Raw genomic sequence first — 15696 nt, 5'->3', positions numbered from 1 at the left:
TACCTGTTTAAAGTGGCAGAAAGCTGGCTATGCTTTAGACTAAAATTACTAAAATTGTGCCAATGATAGTTACCAGACCTCACTGAAACTAGTAACACATAGAGTGAACCTAAATTTCTGCAAACTGCTTTCTAGCCACCAAGAAGCATTTGCTCTTCCAAATTTTCCATCTCTTTAGAGGTGGCATTTTCAGCTCCTAAATGCCAAGACTTTCTTTCTTGTCTACCAGAGCATGGCTCTTTTAGACCTTTACCTTCAGGATGTCTGAGGGATCACACTGGTCATTAAGCCCCCTGTGCAACACAGAAAATTGCTAAATTCAGACAGGGTTACTCCTAAGGATGGTAACAATTCTGCAGTGTCATCCAGGGGAATGACAACCAAGAGAGATGTTACTGCCAATGGTTTCAGCTTCTCACTGACCACCAGCACATGGCAGTCAGCAGACAAATCTATGTCAGCTTGGGATTTCCTCAGATGCACCAAAGGGGCCTGTGACCTGTCATTGACTCAAGACTTAAAAAGTAAAATTGAGAGTCTGTTAAATTAAGGTGGAAATTCCACCTTTGTGAACTCTTTCTGACACCTAGGTTACTGCTTTATTTGATAACAGTTCATTGAATTAACCAAATTACTGAGAATCATGACTAGGTACTAGGAATTTCAAGAACACTGTTTGGCTTGAGATTTTCTGTTTTGAAGCTACAATTCACAAAGCTTTATTCTCTCTGAGTTAAATTCATTTTCCAGTTCCAGATTTATTATACAACGATGAATACAGAAAATTTACCATTCTGCATGAATCATTGTGCATGAACTCTTGTTCAACTAAAGACCTGTCACAGTGGATCAGCCAGAAAACATGACTTTGCATCTACCTCTGACACATTTCTCTTTCAGAAGTTTTGAAATTATTACTCCAAATCACACTGTGCTCTATAAGCCTTAATATATTTTAAGGGGGCATTAAGATTGTATTTGACCTCTGCATTGCAAAGCACTTATCCCTCCAAAAATACATAGTAAACATTCTGGACCGCTCAGCCTTCCATTTTAAAAGCAGTGTAGTAGTAATAGGAGTTTCTTGTAGACAAAATTCATCTCAGATGATTTCAGACATGAATGCATCAGCTGGTCACCCATTTTACATCTTCCTAGCCTACCTCAGCCAATTGATTTTAGCACGAGATAGATTATCAGCTCATGATGCCATATTCCCTTCCACCAAATGTAAGAGTCTGTGGCAAACAGTTCACACTGAGGTATTTAACTTCTGGACACCTGCATCGGGACAGATGAATCCTTCCACAGTGACATTTTCTGTTCTCATGTTTTTCACATAAGTAGCAGACTGGTCAGATATATCTGGGGTATACATTAAAAACAACAGATATTTTCAGACAGCCGGCTCGTATCAGGCTGCCTCATAACTTCTCCTGCTTTCTAAAAATAAATCTAACACCAAGTATTTCTTCCCTGTGACATGGAACTGAAGACTATTTATATTTCCCCATGCCTTTGGGAGATGCTTCCACCTCTTTATTTTTCATTTACTCTTAGAATGTTCTTTTGTGGTATGTGCCCTGTTTCTTCAAAATAAATCCGGGTGGTTTGGTTTTTTGTTTTGTTTTGTTTTTTAAATTAGAAGTGAAAAAAGATGAGTAAATGTTCAGACACTTACTGAGACTAATCTCTGTTGTATCAGTTATGCCTGGTCATACTTAATTTTTACTTAGCTTTACAGATGGCTTTTATCAGCTCCTTTTCCCATAGCTTCCACAGCAGCATCTCCATGGAGCACCATCCCAAACGTTCCAATCCCTCACCCCAGGACTCCCACTGACACTCTCCCAAAGGATAGGTTTTGTCCCTGTCCTCGACTGGCTAACAGCTGAGCTGGCTCCAACTCTCACTTGTATTAAATGCAGCCTGGCTTCTTTCCTTTGCTCTTGATGGCCATAAACTTCATTCTCATTTCCAGCATATTATCATTTAATGTATATGTGTTTTGTTTCTCTCACTAACCATGGTCCTCTCCCCATCCAGGGGTGAAGGAGGATTTTATCTTATTCTTTCTCAATTAAACCAATGCAGCCTCAATATCTACTTTGCTCATCAATAAGGTGAGTTCTGATTCGTAGATAAAGGGCAAGATGCCTCGACCACAGATGACCTGCCCATACAGTGCCTAATATGGGGGGCATCAGGTGTTTCTTGAGGGTTGAAGGTCCTATTTGCTTGGCTTTCTCATAGCCCATACCCTCACATGGTAATTCTGGTGTCCTGCTCCATCCTCTCTTTTCTTCCCTAAATCTGAGAGTGCCCAGTTCTGCCTGTCCCATATGCTGATACTAAGCCTCTGGAAAAGGCTCAGGGTCAGATGTCCATGCTGAAGTGGACACATCTGCTAGCACATTTTCATTCCATCAGGTACAAGCTGTTGGCCATCAGGGTGTCATAAAGCTGACAAAGACCTTGTCTGAATTCAACTCTTCATGATGATCTAAAGAAAAGATCAAGGCAAATATGGGGATTCCAAAGAGCTCAAGGGTTCAGCAGCATCATTCTTCTAATTTATTATTCACGAAGTCCTGAAAGAGAGTCTAAAGCCACTTGTGCTGCCAATCCCTTAGCTCACTTATGAGCTTCAGTAGGTATTTACTCAAGTAATAATGTATAATATTTAAGTTCAACTTAATACATATTTACTCACTCTGGAGAAACAGGATTAGTTGTTTTAAAAATGAAAGCAATCTGGCTTTATTTATTCTTCTTTAAAGTAATAAATAATGCAGTGCTAAAAATTGATCATAACATACTTTAATATATTCTATCAAAATCTATTTTTAAATAATTGCACAGGCAGCAGATAGACTACATAGAAATGAGAAAACCACTGCTATAATATCTTGAGAGCACCCATACAGTGATTGTTTTGAACAGCCACTCAATTTTACCTTTGAGCAGGTCCAACCTACTGCAATCATCTGTGTTTTGCACTTCCTACTTTTAGGTCATTTTCCTTCTCTTCTTGAATTTTAGAAACTTCCAGAAAAGGCTTATGCAGAGGAACTGAGAGCACAAATGAGCGAAAGGCCAAGCACAAGTTGTGCATTATCTGTGAAAGTGCCCATGTTCCTCTTGGAAGGGTGTTACTTCTCTGACCCTGCATTTTCCTAGGCATCCTCACCTAGCTTTTTTTTCCTTCTAACACAACCTGCTTTGCATTTTCCTCTTACACACTGTGCATGCCCAAATTATGCAAGATGAGGCTTCCACTACAGCATCCCTTTTAGGCAAATGCACCACTGCACACAGAGCGTGGGTAGCACTTCTGCAGGTTCCATTGCAGTTACCACCTACCTGAAAGCCCTCCTCTCCCAAAACCTGGCCTTCTAGTTCAGACTTCCTTCCAAGCAAGAGACAGACCACTGCAACACCTGGAACTTAACTCAAACACAGAAAGGTACCCAATTTATGTTCATCAAGGTTACTCATCAGACACCCTGATTATAACACTTGTGTCAGTTTTATAAAACTCACAATATTTATAACTTCTCCGCGGAAATCCTAAGCTTCATGACTTTTGGCTACTTATCACTTCCTTAATTTTCTTCTATCTGAATGCTGTGTGTCATGGAAGATAATATTGCATAAAAAATGAAGCCAGGTAAGTTAACAAATTTCTGCCTTCAGCTGAAAGTCAAGACAGATACAACCAACCAACCAACCAACAAATAAATAAATATATAGATGTTTCTACTGTGGTTACATGGGCAGTCTCCTGCACACTCAAAGCCAAAGACTGGCATTTCTGGTAGGAAATAAATCATACACTGAGATAAAAATATGATCTTTGTCTGATTCAAGGGAAACTAACTGGAGAAACTAGAGATGTGCAGATGCAATTATTTCAGAGAACAGAATCCCAAACAAGTACATCTGGAGCTTTGCACTGCTCTGTGTTGTTAAAATTTTATGATGGAAAAACACAGACTCACATGAGCTGTGTGTATGCACCGTGAAACAAACTCATTTTTCCCCAAATGCCTACAAAATTAGATGACCTTAGAAAAATTTTCCTACGTTTAAATAATAAATATATGCCCCAAAAGACTTCTACTCCACTTGTCAAAATACCATTTATTGAATAATTGAAAGTAAGAAAACAAAAGGAAGTTATCATATCAATCATCAACACTTTTTTTTAATTTCAATGATATGAAAGCTAAAAGTCTATAACAGGAAAGGGAAATCTGTTTTGATTTTTTTTATATTAAACAAAGAAGTGTTTGCCTTTGCTTACTGTTGATGTTGTGTGACACTGCCATCTAGCAGGCTATCAGAAGAAGTCAGGTCTTAATCCTACACTAGGGAGAGGGGTATGATGGGAGAATGTCTAAAAACAAATCAGAGATTTTTCCATTTCTTCCAACTGGCTTCTTGCATATAAGCACGTGATCTAAAATTTTGTATGCAAGCCCGTAGAAGTCTGCAACATCTACAGAGAAACACCACACTATCAGAGACCAAAACCTGTTACTAAAACAAAGACTTGGTTAAAGTTTGCATGAGACTAAAATACAGTTCCTTTGCATTTTCCAGGGTAATCTTTTGGCTTTGCTTCCTTTCTACCTTACAGTTTAAGAAAACAAAGTTTTCTTGTGGGCTTTAAGATTGGAAACTCTCTCTTGAGTCTGCAAACTGTTAATTCCGCAAGTTACAGCTACTTACCTGTAACTCCATGTCAGACAAAATAACTTGATGGAATTGAGGCTTGTGATTCCTGGTTGTCTAGCATGAAAGAGGCAGCAAGCAGTTTAAGTTTGGTTTCTCCATCTTGGTACAGGTACAAGGTAAGATGTCCAGTCCTGCATTCCATATGCCAAGGCACCACAGATGGGCTTCCTAGGCCCAATTCTGCCACAGGCTGGCTCCCTGCAAGCATTCCCTCAGAAAATGTGTCTCAGAAAGGAACCTGTTCCTCCGTCTCCTTTTTTGGACTTCTTAATGTCAGATTCAAATCACCTATTCTGTTGTTTGAACAAAATTTTCTAAAGAAGTATTTATCTTGAGATTTTATGGAATTTTTAGACCAAAACTTTCAGTTATAAAAAGATAAAAATTCTTTAGATACTCAGTATTCCCAGTAGAAGTGCTTTCCTACCTGTTACCCCATTCTCTCAGAAACTGCAATTGAAGATTTTCAAACCACTAATAAGAACTTTGTATAGGCTCTTATTTGTAAAGTTCTTACATTTGTTTTCCTTTCCCACCTTCCTTTTCAAAAGCTTGCTTTTAAATGACAAAAAAAAGTCCATTTGCTACTATTTACCAGATTTTTCGTTTTCTCAGTATATTGCTACTCTTCTCTCCATTTACAAGTACAGCAGGTTTCCATGAGGAACAAAGGGAATGTGACAGAGTAAAAGCCTGCCAGCAGTGCTATGGACAGCCCTCCGTCCTGCCAGAAGGCCTCCCAGGGTTAGAGAGGTAGACTGGAGAGGAAGCCCCTTCTGGGAACACCAGGCAATATTTGCAAGAGGGAGCAACTGGCACTTCTGCTTTATGCAGAAGGAGAGATCCACTTGACTAGGGGCCAACACTTCAGCCTAAGAAGAATCTGCCTCCCTTGGGAGTGGTGCTGCCTTTGCAGGCGCCTTGGCAAGGAGAGGTGTTCTGTTGCTGCACGTGCTGGCTCTGCTCCCTCCCGAGGGAGTCACTCACATACGGTACCGCAAATTGCAAAAATTTGGGATGTTTCCATTTTACAATATGTTAACTAGTTTTTGCTGGGGCAAATATTTTAATTTTCCTTTTCTCAAACATAACTATTTTTATTTTTGCTTCATTGTGTTCTAACAGATTTTGACAAAACTGAAGGCTACTGAATAATTTCATAATTAATATCTGCATAATTGCCACCTAATTCAGTGAGAATGCTGATGCATAATTTAAAACAGCTGTGCCAGATAATCACAAGCCTTAGCATGAGACAGCCTGTTGATCTTATATTTCTTTTCAGACACAGCTTATGCATGTTTCACTCTTCTATTGGATCTCTCCTTTAATTTTTCCTTCCTGGTAAAAGGTCATAATACCTGTTGTCACTAAATAACATCTTTAAGCAGTATTCTCTGTAATGCTATTTTAATGCTGTCAGTCTCTGGTCCATTTTCATTGCTACAGAATATAAAGCCATGTACTGTTCTGAACTGATATACTGTGAGCAAGACTCACATTTGGAATCATTTGGAATTTGGTAATTGTCATCTAATAACCAGGAACTAAGCAAGCACCAACTGAGCTTGAGGACACAGATTAGGACACAAATGCTGGTGTCTTAACCCCCTGTGACACTCAATGAGGTAATAAAACCTAGTCAGTAAGCCAACAAAGCCTGCAGATCCCTTCATGTGATCACCCACTGTATGCTCAGGTCATTTGCTCACCAGGGTTTTAGTACCATTTTGGCTAAGGTCTCCTGCCTGTCATCCAGCTGCCAGTTCAAAAGTAAATGTGCATATTTGCCTGTAGGTCCTGTATTGCATCTGCCAAGCTTGTGAAAATGTCTTGGATAACCTAGACATCCAAGGTTATCTTAGGATAATCTTAAACGTCACTAGACCCATGTTTAGGCAACTGAACCAAGCCCTGTGAGACTTCTGAAGGACAAGCCAGACTACTTTCTAGACTTCATCTGACTGGGCTGATAAACTTCACAGTCTACAATGGGTACTTAAACTTGTATCTTGCATGTAGACACCCACACTCAGACACCAACACTTAAGTGTCTTAATTCTGGGCTAAGTCCTAATGTTTTAATTCTTGCAGGACTCACCAAGGCATACATATAAATGAAACAGTAGTAAGGCTTTCTACTTAGAAATTTAAAGCCCTCCCAATCAGGTGTTGCCATTATTTAAAATTGAACTTTAGCCCCAAAATTCAGAATAACATCTCTCTCAAATAATGTTAGGATAAATCATCCTCTGCTAAACCATCTTTGGTGTGCAGGGTAGAGAAGTCACATCTTTCTGCATTTGCATTAACATGAGCATCCCCTCCAAGTGGGCTCTACTTAATCTTTCCCTAAGTTTCTAATCCTGTACTTGCTCACAAAGCAAGTAGTAAAACAAGAAGAGAAACAAACTTCCAAATAATTTTCCTTAAGATCTATCTCTTTTCTATCATCCTGAAATTACAGCACTGTACATTCTTAGCCTAAAATCATCAGTAAACACTACTTTTGCCCTCTACAACTACCTGAATGGAGGTTGCAGCAAGGTGGGAGTTGGTCTCTTCTCCCAAGTAACAAGTGATAGGATGAGAGAAAATGGCCTCAAGTTGCACCAGGGAAGGCTTAGATTGGATATTAGACAAAGTTGCTTCATGGAAAGGGTTGTCAAAATACTGGAACAGGCTGTCCAAAGCAATGGTGGATTCACCATCCCTGGAGGTATTTAAAAGATGTGCTGCACTTTGCGACATGGTTTAGTGGTGGACTTGGCAGTCCTGGGTTAACGGTGGACTCTACAATCTTAGAGGTCTTTTCCAACATAAATGATTCCGTGATTCTACCTGTGAGAGAAGCTGAGCAGGTAACAGTTTCCTTGCTTGCTGGAGTATTGCTAGTCCACTAGTTACAGAAGTAACAATTAAAAGCTTTGGTAAAGTTCTTTGAACTATATATTTACACATAAAGACTATATTAATATTTAAATAAGACTTTCACATAACTCTGTCCACATGCATGCACTAGAGGGAGCTAGGACCAAACCCTCCATATACATGCCCTAACACTGCTTCCCATGATCATTTCACACTCCTTGGAAAATGCTGTCAGCATCCCAAAACATCTGAACGTAAGGTCATTAAGGATCTACCTCTGAAGCACATTTAAGCAGCTGAGGTTTCAAGCCCCATTCTGAAGGGAATGGCTGGAGCAACTGTGAAGGGGGTAAGAAGGAAAAGGGGAAGGGCCTCTCACCTCTGACCAGATGCGCTCCTGGACTCCTCATGTACCTTTGGAAGCCCCTCTGCCTTTCACTGAAGAGCTGAAGTCCACCCCCTCCATATCCTCTCACCACAGCCTGGTAGATAAGACACTGAGGGACACTCCCTCAAGGGATGTCCTCACACAGTGAACAGCATGACTGCCAGTGCCTATATTAACATAGTCAGTTTTTAATTAGGCTCCGTAAAACAGGGTTTGCAGCATTTTTGCTGCATCCTGTTTCCATTGCACTGAGCCAAAGCAATGCTCTTCCCCTCTGAAGTACACTGCAAGAAAATTATTTTGGTTTTAAAACCTACCCTTTGTAAGTCAGGAAAAGCAAGGGATTCCTCTCAATTTTCCATGTATTCTTAACTGATGGCACCCTGTACAGATGTACTACAGTATAGCCTTTAATCCTACACAATCTTCTCACGTGCCTTGTGCCATACATTGAACACACAATGCCCAGAGTTGCTGGCCAAGCATGACTGACTGTGCATGTGTCAATGAAGATACATTTTGAGCTGCTACTTGCGTTATTTTCTGAAAGAAAGGATGTACAGAAGACATAAGACAGAGTTCATTTTTTTTTCAAAATACAAGCTGACAGCACATACTAAATAATTTACTGGACCCAACAGAGTTTTTAGGCTTTTCCAGCCATTAGCTGAGACTCTAACTTTTGGGATGTCGACTTTGCCTTTCCACTGGTGCTTCAAGGACACCAGGATCATCACACTCAATCTAAGGAAGACCAGACATCTTTCCCCATGTCAAAATACTAAGCCAAATTATACTAAGCTAAATGATTAAGCCCTTCTACAACCTTCTTTTCATGCCTAGCATTGTGAGCAGAAGTTGTGGGAGCTGAAATGGGACAGGTTGAAGTCTTCAGGTTGTAAAATGAAATACTTGGGAGTACCATACCAGAGGACACAAAGAACGTTATGATCGTGAACAAAGTCATCTTAATTACCAAGTTAATAACCTGCTCCTGTTGTGTTTCTTGGGCTAAAAAATTACTGAGTTAGGACCACAGAGTTACTGTGGGACCTTTCCTAGTGTTGTAGGTTTGTCTCCAATCTTAGGAGGTTGTAAATAAACACAAAACTTGGGAGTTTTGTCTCTTATAAAGAAGAAGTAACTACTAACTACTTTCACTCATCATGGCTAGGCTTTGCGAACGAAGATTTGGGAAGGACTCTACCCACATTTCTTCCAAGCGCGTTGGTGGCTAAAAAGGCCAATACGAAAAAGGCAAGTCCAGTTGCAAAAGGCACAGCAGAAAGACTCCTTGGATGGTATATTCTGCAAGGCTCGATTCTTTCTGCGATGTCTTTTCTCCTCAAGGGTGATCCTGTGTGCTTTCTCAAAAGCATCAGCAACATTATAGATGGTGTGTCTCCAGGCCTCCCGATTGGAGGCCAGAGTAGACCAGTTATGGTGATCAATATGCCCGAGGCTGAGTACTAACTACTTACCCTAGTTTGAAATACATTGTTTTTCTACAGTAGCTTTTAAAGACTCGCAGTGATTAAAACAAAAACAAGAGTGAGAAAAAAAGACAGCGACGGCATGTGCTACAGAAGCCAATGAGAACAGCTGCCAGAGTGGGACTCATCTCCTCCACAGGTAGCAGTGCAGAGCTTTGGTAACATATCCACACTCCTTCCACAGGCAAGAGAAAGAGGCAGGACCCTCCAGGGCAGTTTTACCCTGCCCTCATATGGACTTCTAGAAAAGCAGATGAACTGAATGCCAAACTTCCAAATGGCTGAAGTTAAACAAGTGAAAAGCCATCCTCCTGTTAAACCATCCACTAATTTCAGCATGGAGTTGTATATATACACATACACAAATATAAACCACTAAATAAATAAAACCAGACAGTTGCTATAACTGCTGTTAAATTTAAAATGTTCTAATCCTCCAACACAAACAAAATCTGCACTGGGAAAGCAGGGGCTCTGCCTGCCATCCTGCTAGATGAGAAATTGCATTAAGGCACACCTATGTTTTTGTGGCACTAGTTACTTGTGTGAAAATGTTCCTATTAACTAAAAAAAAAAAAAAAAGACTGCTTACTGGTCCTTTTGTAGGCATACATACATTCTACCTTCAGCCACAGTTGACCCCTCTAGCACTCAGGAGTGTGGGTGGTGGACCTGCCCCAGTTGCATTTCTGTGCTGGAGAGGGTCCCTAGCTGAAACCCTCCCCAAACCACTTCATTTTCTCATAGTCCCTTGGCATCTTCAAGTCCCTTTGTCACCACTTTGGGGCCAGAAAACTACACTGGATACCACCAAAAAATGTTCTGATGCAGACACTGTTCTGGAAAGGACCATGAAATTCACCATTTACCTGCTGCACTTTCAAGCATTTTTTACAAGCTAGCTCTCAGAAAAGTACACACAAAACAACACTACTTTTGGTGAAAACGCTAGAAGCACAAATGCCACAATGTTGGCAAATGAACTTTAAAAAAAAAAAGAAAACGGACTGGTTTGTGTTTCTTTAAGGAAGTAGGGTGTATTTCAGAGGTAGTATATTTTTCATAAATTATTATAAATAAACTCTTGCAACAACTTCTATTTTTCCATGGAATACTCAAATAGTTTTGAGAGTGACAGCAAAAAAAAAAAAATAAACCTGCTGGTATAACATTATTAAGCAAAACATTTTCACTGATTTCTTTCTAAGCCCTTGGCAAGTGGAGGGGAATGAATCACCAGGTGAGAGTATCCACTGGGTCTGCAACAGCTTATTGGTCTGTCCAGGAGCAACACAAGGAAAGGTGACAGGGACACAGCCCTTTGCTTTCTCTTGGTGAGCAAATGTGCTTGCTTCCTCTTCAGTCTGACCTCTCAGAACTGAGGGAAAACACCTCTCAGGTGGAAGTGCTGGAGTATGGTCCCAAAGCAACGGAAAAGCCAGAGTGACCCAAGAGCTGTGCAAATCCTTCCCCTGGCAGATGCCAGGTGCATTAGGGTGGAAATCTCTACAGCCCCAACAGAGGAGTCAAAGCTACGTTTTATGGGCTCCAACAGATATGTTTTCCCTGGGAATCAGGTCATACAGGAGGAGGGGGAAACCTTACCAAAATGAAAACTGTTATTAACATAAACTGCAGAAGAAGAGGAGAAAGTATCATCTTTCTTAGCCTGTCTCAGCCAATAACCCTCAGGGTTCTTTCTAACAACATCCTTCCTTGGGGAAATATAATTACCAGGTTAAAGATACACTTTCAAACAGAAAGCAAGCATAGTCATAAATACCTTGAGTGTTGTTTAGATCACTAGCATTTATAGAAAACATTCAATTTTTTTCTTTTAATTTTTTTTCCAGCTGCCTTGTCCTGGTTGTCATTTTTGACAGCTTCCATGCTTACAAATTAGTCACTTCCACACACCTCATGGAGAAGGCTACATGAACACACCTGAATGTTTGAAATCTGTGATGATCTTCCTTTTGAACTTAGGTGTTAATAATAAACTTTTGTAAGTAGTCCAGTACTACGGTGATTCTAACTCCAGTTGGGTTAATTACACAATAATTAGGTACAAACATCGCAACACAAAACACAGCTACATCATTATTTGCAACAAATGTTAACTCTAAATAAGTGCAACCTGTCCCACAAACACTTGCTATAAACGACTTAAAAATAAACAAAAATTTGATGGGGTAAACACAGAAATAAAAAAAAATTCTCCGGGAGAATTTTTTTTGTTAAAAAAAAAAAATTAAAATAAAAATCTCAGCACTCATTTAGAGTTCAGGATCTTGTGAAAGAAAGCTTTAAAAGGAGCAAACCTGATTTGCTGTGGCTGTTGCGGCGAAGGGAACACTTGTTGCAGGAGTTGTTGCTGCAGAGACAGTGGCGGCCGTAGCGTTGTGCATCATGGGTACTTTCAGGAGGGGAACCATGGAAGCAATGAACAGGAGGGTGCAGCATTATGGTAAGAGAAGTGGTATTTTTGGCATGGTGAATATCAAGAGCGGCAAGCCATCATCATGGGTTAAACCGGCAGATGGCATGCAATCACAGTGCAAAGCGAGAAAGCGTGGCGGAGAAATAAAAAAAAAGGGAAAATAGCTTATTACAAGTACAATTAAAGGAAGGTTGTCAACACAATCAGCGATTCCCAGAAAAAAAGAGGAAGGACCACTGAAAATGTGACTGTTGTCTCTAGGAAGACTGTTGTCTAGGAAGACAAATGAGGTCTTTACCAAAATAGCCCCTTACCTGCGTATTGTTACATGGGTTATTTGTTTTCCCCCAGTACAGATATAAATCACTTCAAAATAAAATTCTACTACAAAAAGGCACAGTGGTTTGAACTGGGAAGAAAACTGATCAATGTTTATCTTAATTTTTAAACACAATTAAAAATTAATTCTTTTCATGTAACTTCATTTTGAAGCAAGCCAGATACTCGCTGTCTTCCTTTATAATCCAATTTACGCATTTTTTCCTACTAGCACTGTGTAACTGTTCGACTTTATCAGAGTTAAATTACCATCTGCTTTGAGGCAAAAATCAGGAGAGGGATGATGATAATTTTCCTGATATAAATACTACTTTGTTTGATCTAAAAAAGCAGGATGATTTTGTGAAAGTCACTGCTTTTGCTCATTTTAAGAATGAATTTGAATCAGCATCTTCATGGGGGAATTATTAACTTGATGTTTTAAGGCTTGATATTTTAACCATTTTACCTGAGTAGGCCCAAAAAAAACCAAAAATAAAATCACTGGGATGGGGCTACAGCCTCTTAGAGGCTGTTGGATTGGACTTCACCAATTGTTAATTTCAAGCTGCAAGTATATTTAAAGGAGGAATGAGATTCAGATCACGAGTTTCAACAGAACCTCTGTGGATCAAAGTAGGCATTTCTGGGAAACGCTGATAAAACTTTCTAACACACAGCAAAGGAGAAATAGGCACACCACTATGAAACTTTAAAACACTGATGAAAATTTGCTGGCTTTTTCCAGTATTTTATGATTTTATAGTACTAGCCAATATAAAATATAAAGAGAAATAAAACTTTGAAAACTGAAAAGCAGACTGGAATTCATGGTATTATGCTTTTGCAGTGTAGTTGTTATAGCAGGTGATATCGCGTCTAAACTGCAGCTTTCATCTACAAATCTAAACACTCTGCAAAGTCAACCAGAAGGACAAGCGAACCTTTAATTCTAGTCAGTGTCTAAATCTCACCTAGGATTTTTGAAACAAGTGAATATACATCATATACAGTATAAAAAAGAGATCAATAAAGAAATTTGGAACCTACCAATACTGGTAGCGGGTGTCATGCACAAAACTGACCCTGCGTGTCATGCAATGATAGGTGAAAAAAGTGGATAAAGGGAAGAAACAGGTTAGCCGTTTAGAGTTAACATTCAAAGTGAGATTCAAGCATAACCACAGAGAAGTAAGTTAGTTAAATGAAACTGTAAGGTCATTCACAGGTTTGCCTTAACACAAAAAGGTGATTGTGTTCTTACTAAACTCCTAAATATACTGTGTGACTTTTGGCACGTTTCTGTGCATATTCAGGATACTTCATAAACTTTTTTACTTATTAATTTTATCATTTCACATAGTACTTTTGTAGCAACAGGTTTTTGTTTATAGAAACATCTTTGGTTAAAGGTCACGGTAGTTGGGAATTTTAGAACTAATTGCATAATTCAGACCGCGCAGATTGCGCAGATCAACATTCACCAACTTTCTGACATGCGTCAGAGAAAGAAGTTAAAATGAAATTAAGACAATATTATTCTGCAGGGGCTTTGCCAAATTTGCGTTTGATGTTAATGTACCCATTCTTAACACAATTGGAGGCGAAGCAGTGCTTCTGAAGAAAGTAAATATTACTTTGACAATTCCGCAGGCTAAACACCTCAAAGTGTGTTATGTTGCAGCAGAAGGCTCCCAGTGCACCTCAGAGATGCTGTGGAAGCACTGCTTGCCTGGAATGCTTGACCTTTCTGGAAAAGACCAAATGGAAAAAGACATCAGCATATTTTCAGTACAGTACATACTGCAAGTTGGTGAAGGCACGCAGGGAAGGAGACTGGTCCCAGGTACATGCATATTTGACACAAAGCTGAATATGCTTCCTGTATTCCTGCTTAATTACTACCACAGCACCTTACAGGACTGTCGCAGTACCAGTGTAACTATGAATGACCTTACCCAAGAACAGTTTTCAGAGAATACACAAAGTTCCTCCTCTAGAGGCTATAGAAACACTAACAAACAGCAATGGAAAGAGAGAAAAGATCTCTTGTTTTTAAGATCGTTCACCAAACAATAAGGAGAAGGTGATAAAGCAATTAAACTGATGTAAAACAAACAAAGTGCAGAACTTTGGAGGTAAGCCATGCTAAGTCAAGCCCCACACTTTTTGCTAGGGGAGCCAGTGGTTAAGAAAGCAGAGGAGTTATATAAAACAATCAAGTTTTATATATATATTCCAGCAGCAAAACTTGTCTTAAAATTTAATACACACACACACACACACACACACACACAAGAAACACGTTTGAAAATTATACCAGTTTAGGAAATACCACACAATCATTTAAAATGCAACAGATAATGTCATGCATTGCTCCTTAGACCTGGGTGGCATGACAGTCCTTACACCCACCAAATCCAACCTTCCCAGGAAACATGGGAATATCAATGCAGCATCTTTAATGGAAAACTCATGACACCCACTCATATAAACGGGGTTTCCCTTTCCTAACCTTGTCCCATACCCCACTTCTCTCTCTAATATCCTTTCTAGGTGCTGATGGTGTTTGAGAAGACCGGGAGGTTCATCACTTTGAGAAAGGTTTTCTACTCTGGGGTTTGGGCTCCATCTGCAATGTTACACCTCTGTTTCTTTTTTTTTTTTCATGCACTTGTTTTGGGGCTTGTCAATGACCTGGCCTGTAAGGTTTACTTCCAAGATCCACCCTTCCTACCATCAGAAATTTGTCAGATAAAACTATAATTACAACCATTAGCTGGAAAGAGGGACACACAATAAAAGTACAAAAAAGTGAGCTACTTAAGGAAGCATGAACACTCCAAAAGTCTGGAAAATATCCAAATGCTCTTTCACTGAAAAAGGTTTAAACTACTGTATTTTCCATAGTTAATTTGAAGTCCTTGGCAACTGCAAATAACAGCAATAAGCCCCGAAAGGGAGTGCTTAAGAAGGAAAAACACCTATCGTGCTGCAAATTCTCAGGGTTTCAATGTAAAATAAATTTGTGGAAATTTCTGCGTGTTTGTAAGCACAGGGCAGTCTTCCATTCATGTCCAAATAGGCAGTCTCGCGATTTTTTTTTTTCCCCAAACACTCCCATAAATGTCAATGTGTTTTCTGCCACAGATATTCTAGTGCACCAATGTGCTAAAAATACAGCATGCTATAACTTACTATTATAAATACGGGGGCAGGCTCCAAGGTTGTTACTGAGGCCTTATAGAAAAATTCCATGAAGTCAAAGCCATCTGTGTTTGCTTTTTATCTTTAAAAACATATGGGAATGCTGATAGATTGGGAAATCATCATGTGTTGTGTTTCATTCCTTGTTTTACCGACATTCTTTCTATAAACTAAAATAACATTGCTGAAATGTCAAATGCATTTGTAAACACGGAGTTTTAAATGATTCTGGAAGTTCA

The 15696-nt window shown here is 39.5% G+C and overlaps 1 protein-coding gene across 1 annotated transcript in view; it reads right to left on the bottom strand.

Annotated features, from left to right (window-relative positions):
- Positions 1–15696, bottom strand: part of MBNL2 (muscleblind like splicing regulator 2) — a 79241-nt gene that overhangs the window by 6469 nt on the left and 57076 nt on the right. Inside the window, 2 exon segments of the mRNA XM_027674655.1 lie at positions 11814–11908; positions 13301–13336. Coding sequence (XP_027530456.1) covers positions 11814–11908; positions 13301–13336 — 131 coding nt within the window.

This window comes from Neopelma chrysocephalum, unplaced genomic scaffold, assembly GCF_003984885.1.
Source record: "Neopelma chrysocephalum unplaced genomic scaffold, ASM398488v2 Primary Assembly neopelma1_25, whole genome shotgun sequence".
NCBI classification, from domain to species: Eukaryota; Metazoa; Chordata; class Aves; order Passeriformes; family Pipridae; genus Neopelma; species Neopelma chrysocephalum.
Note: the sequence above shows the minus strand (reverse complement) of the source record. Positions and strands in the feature narration are given on the sequence as shown.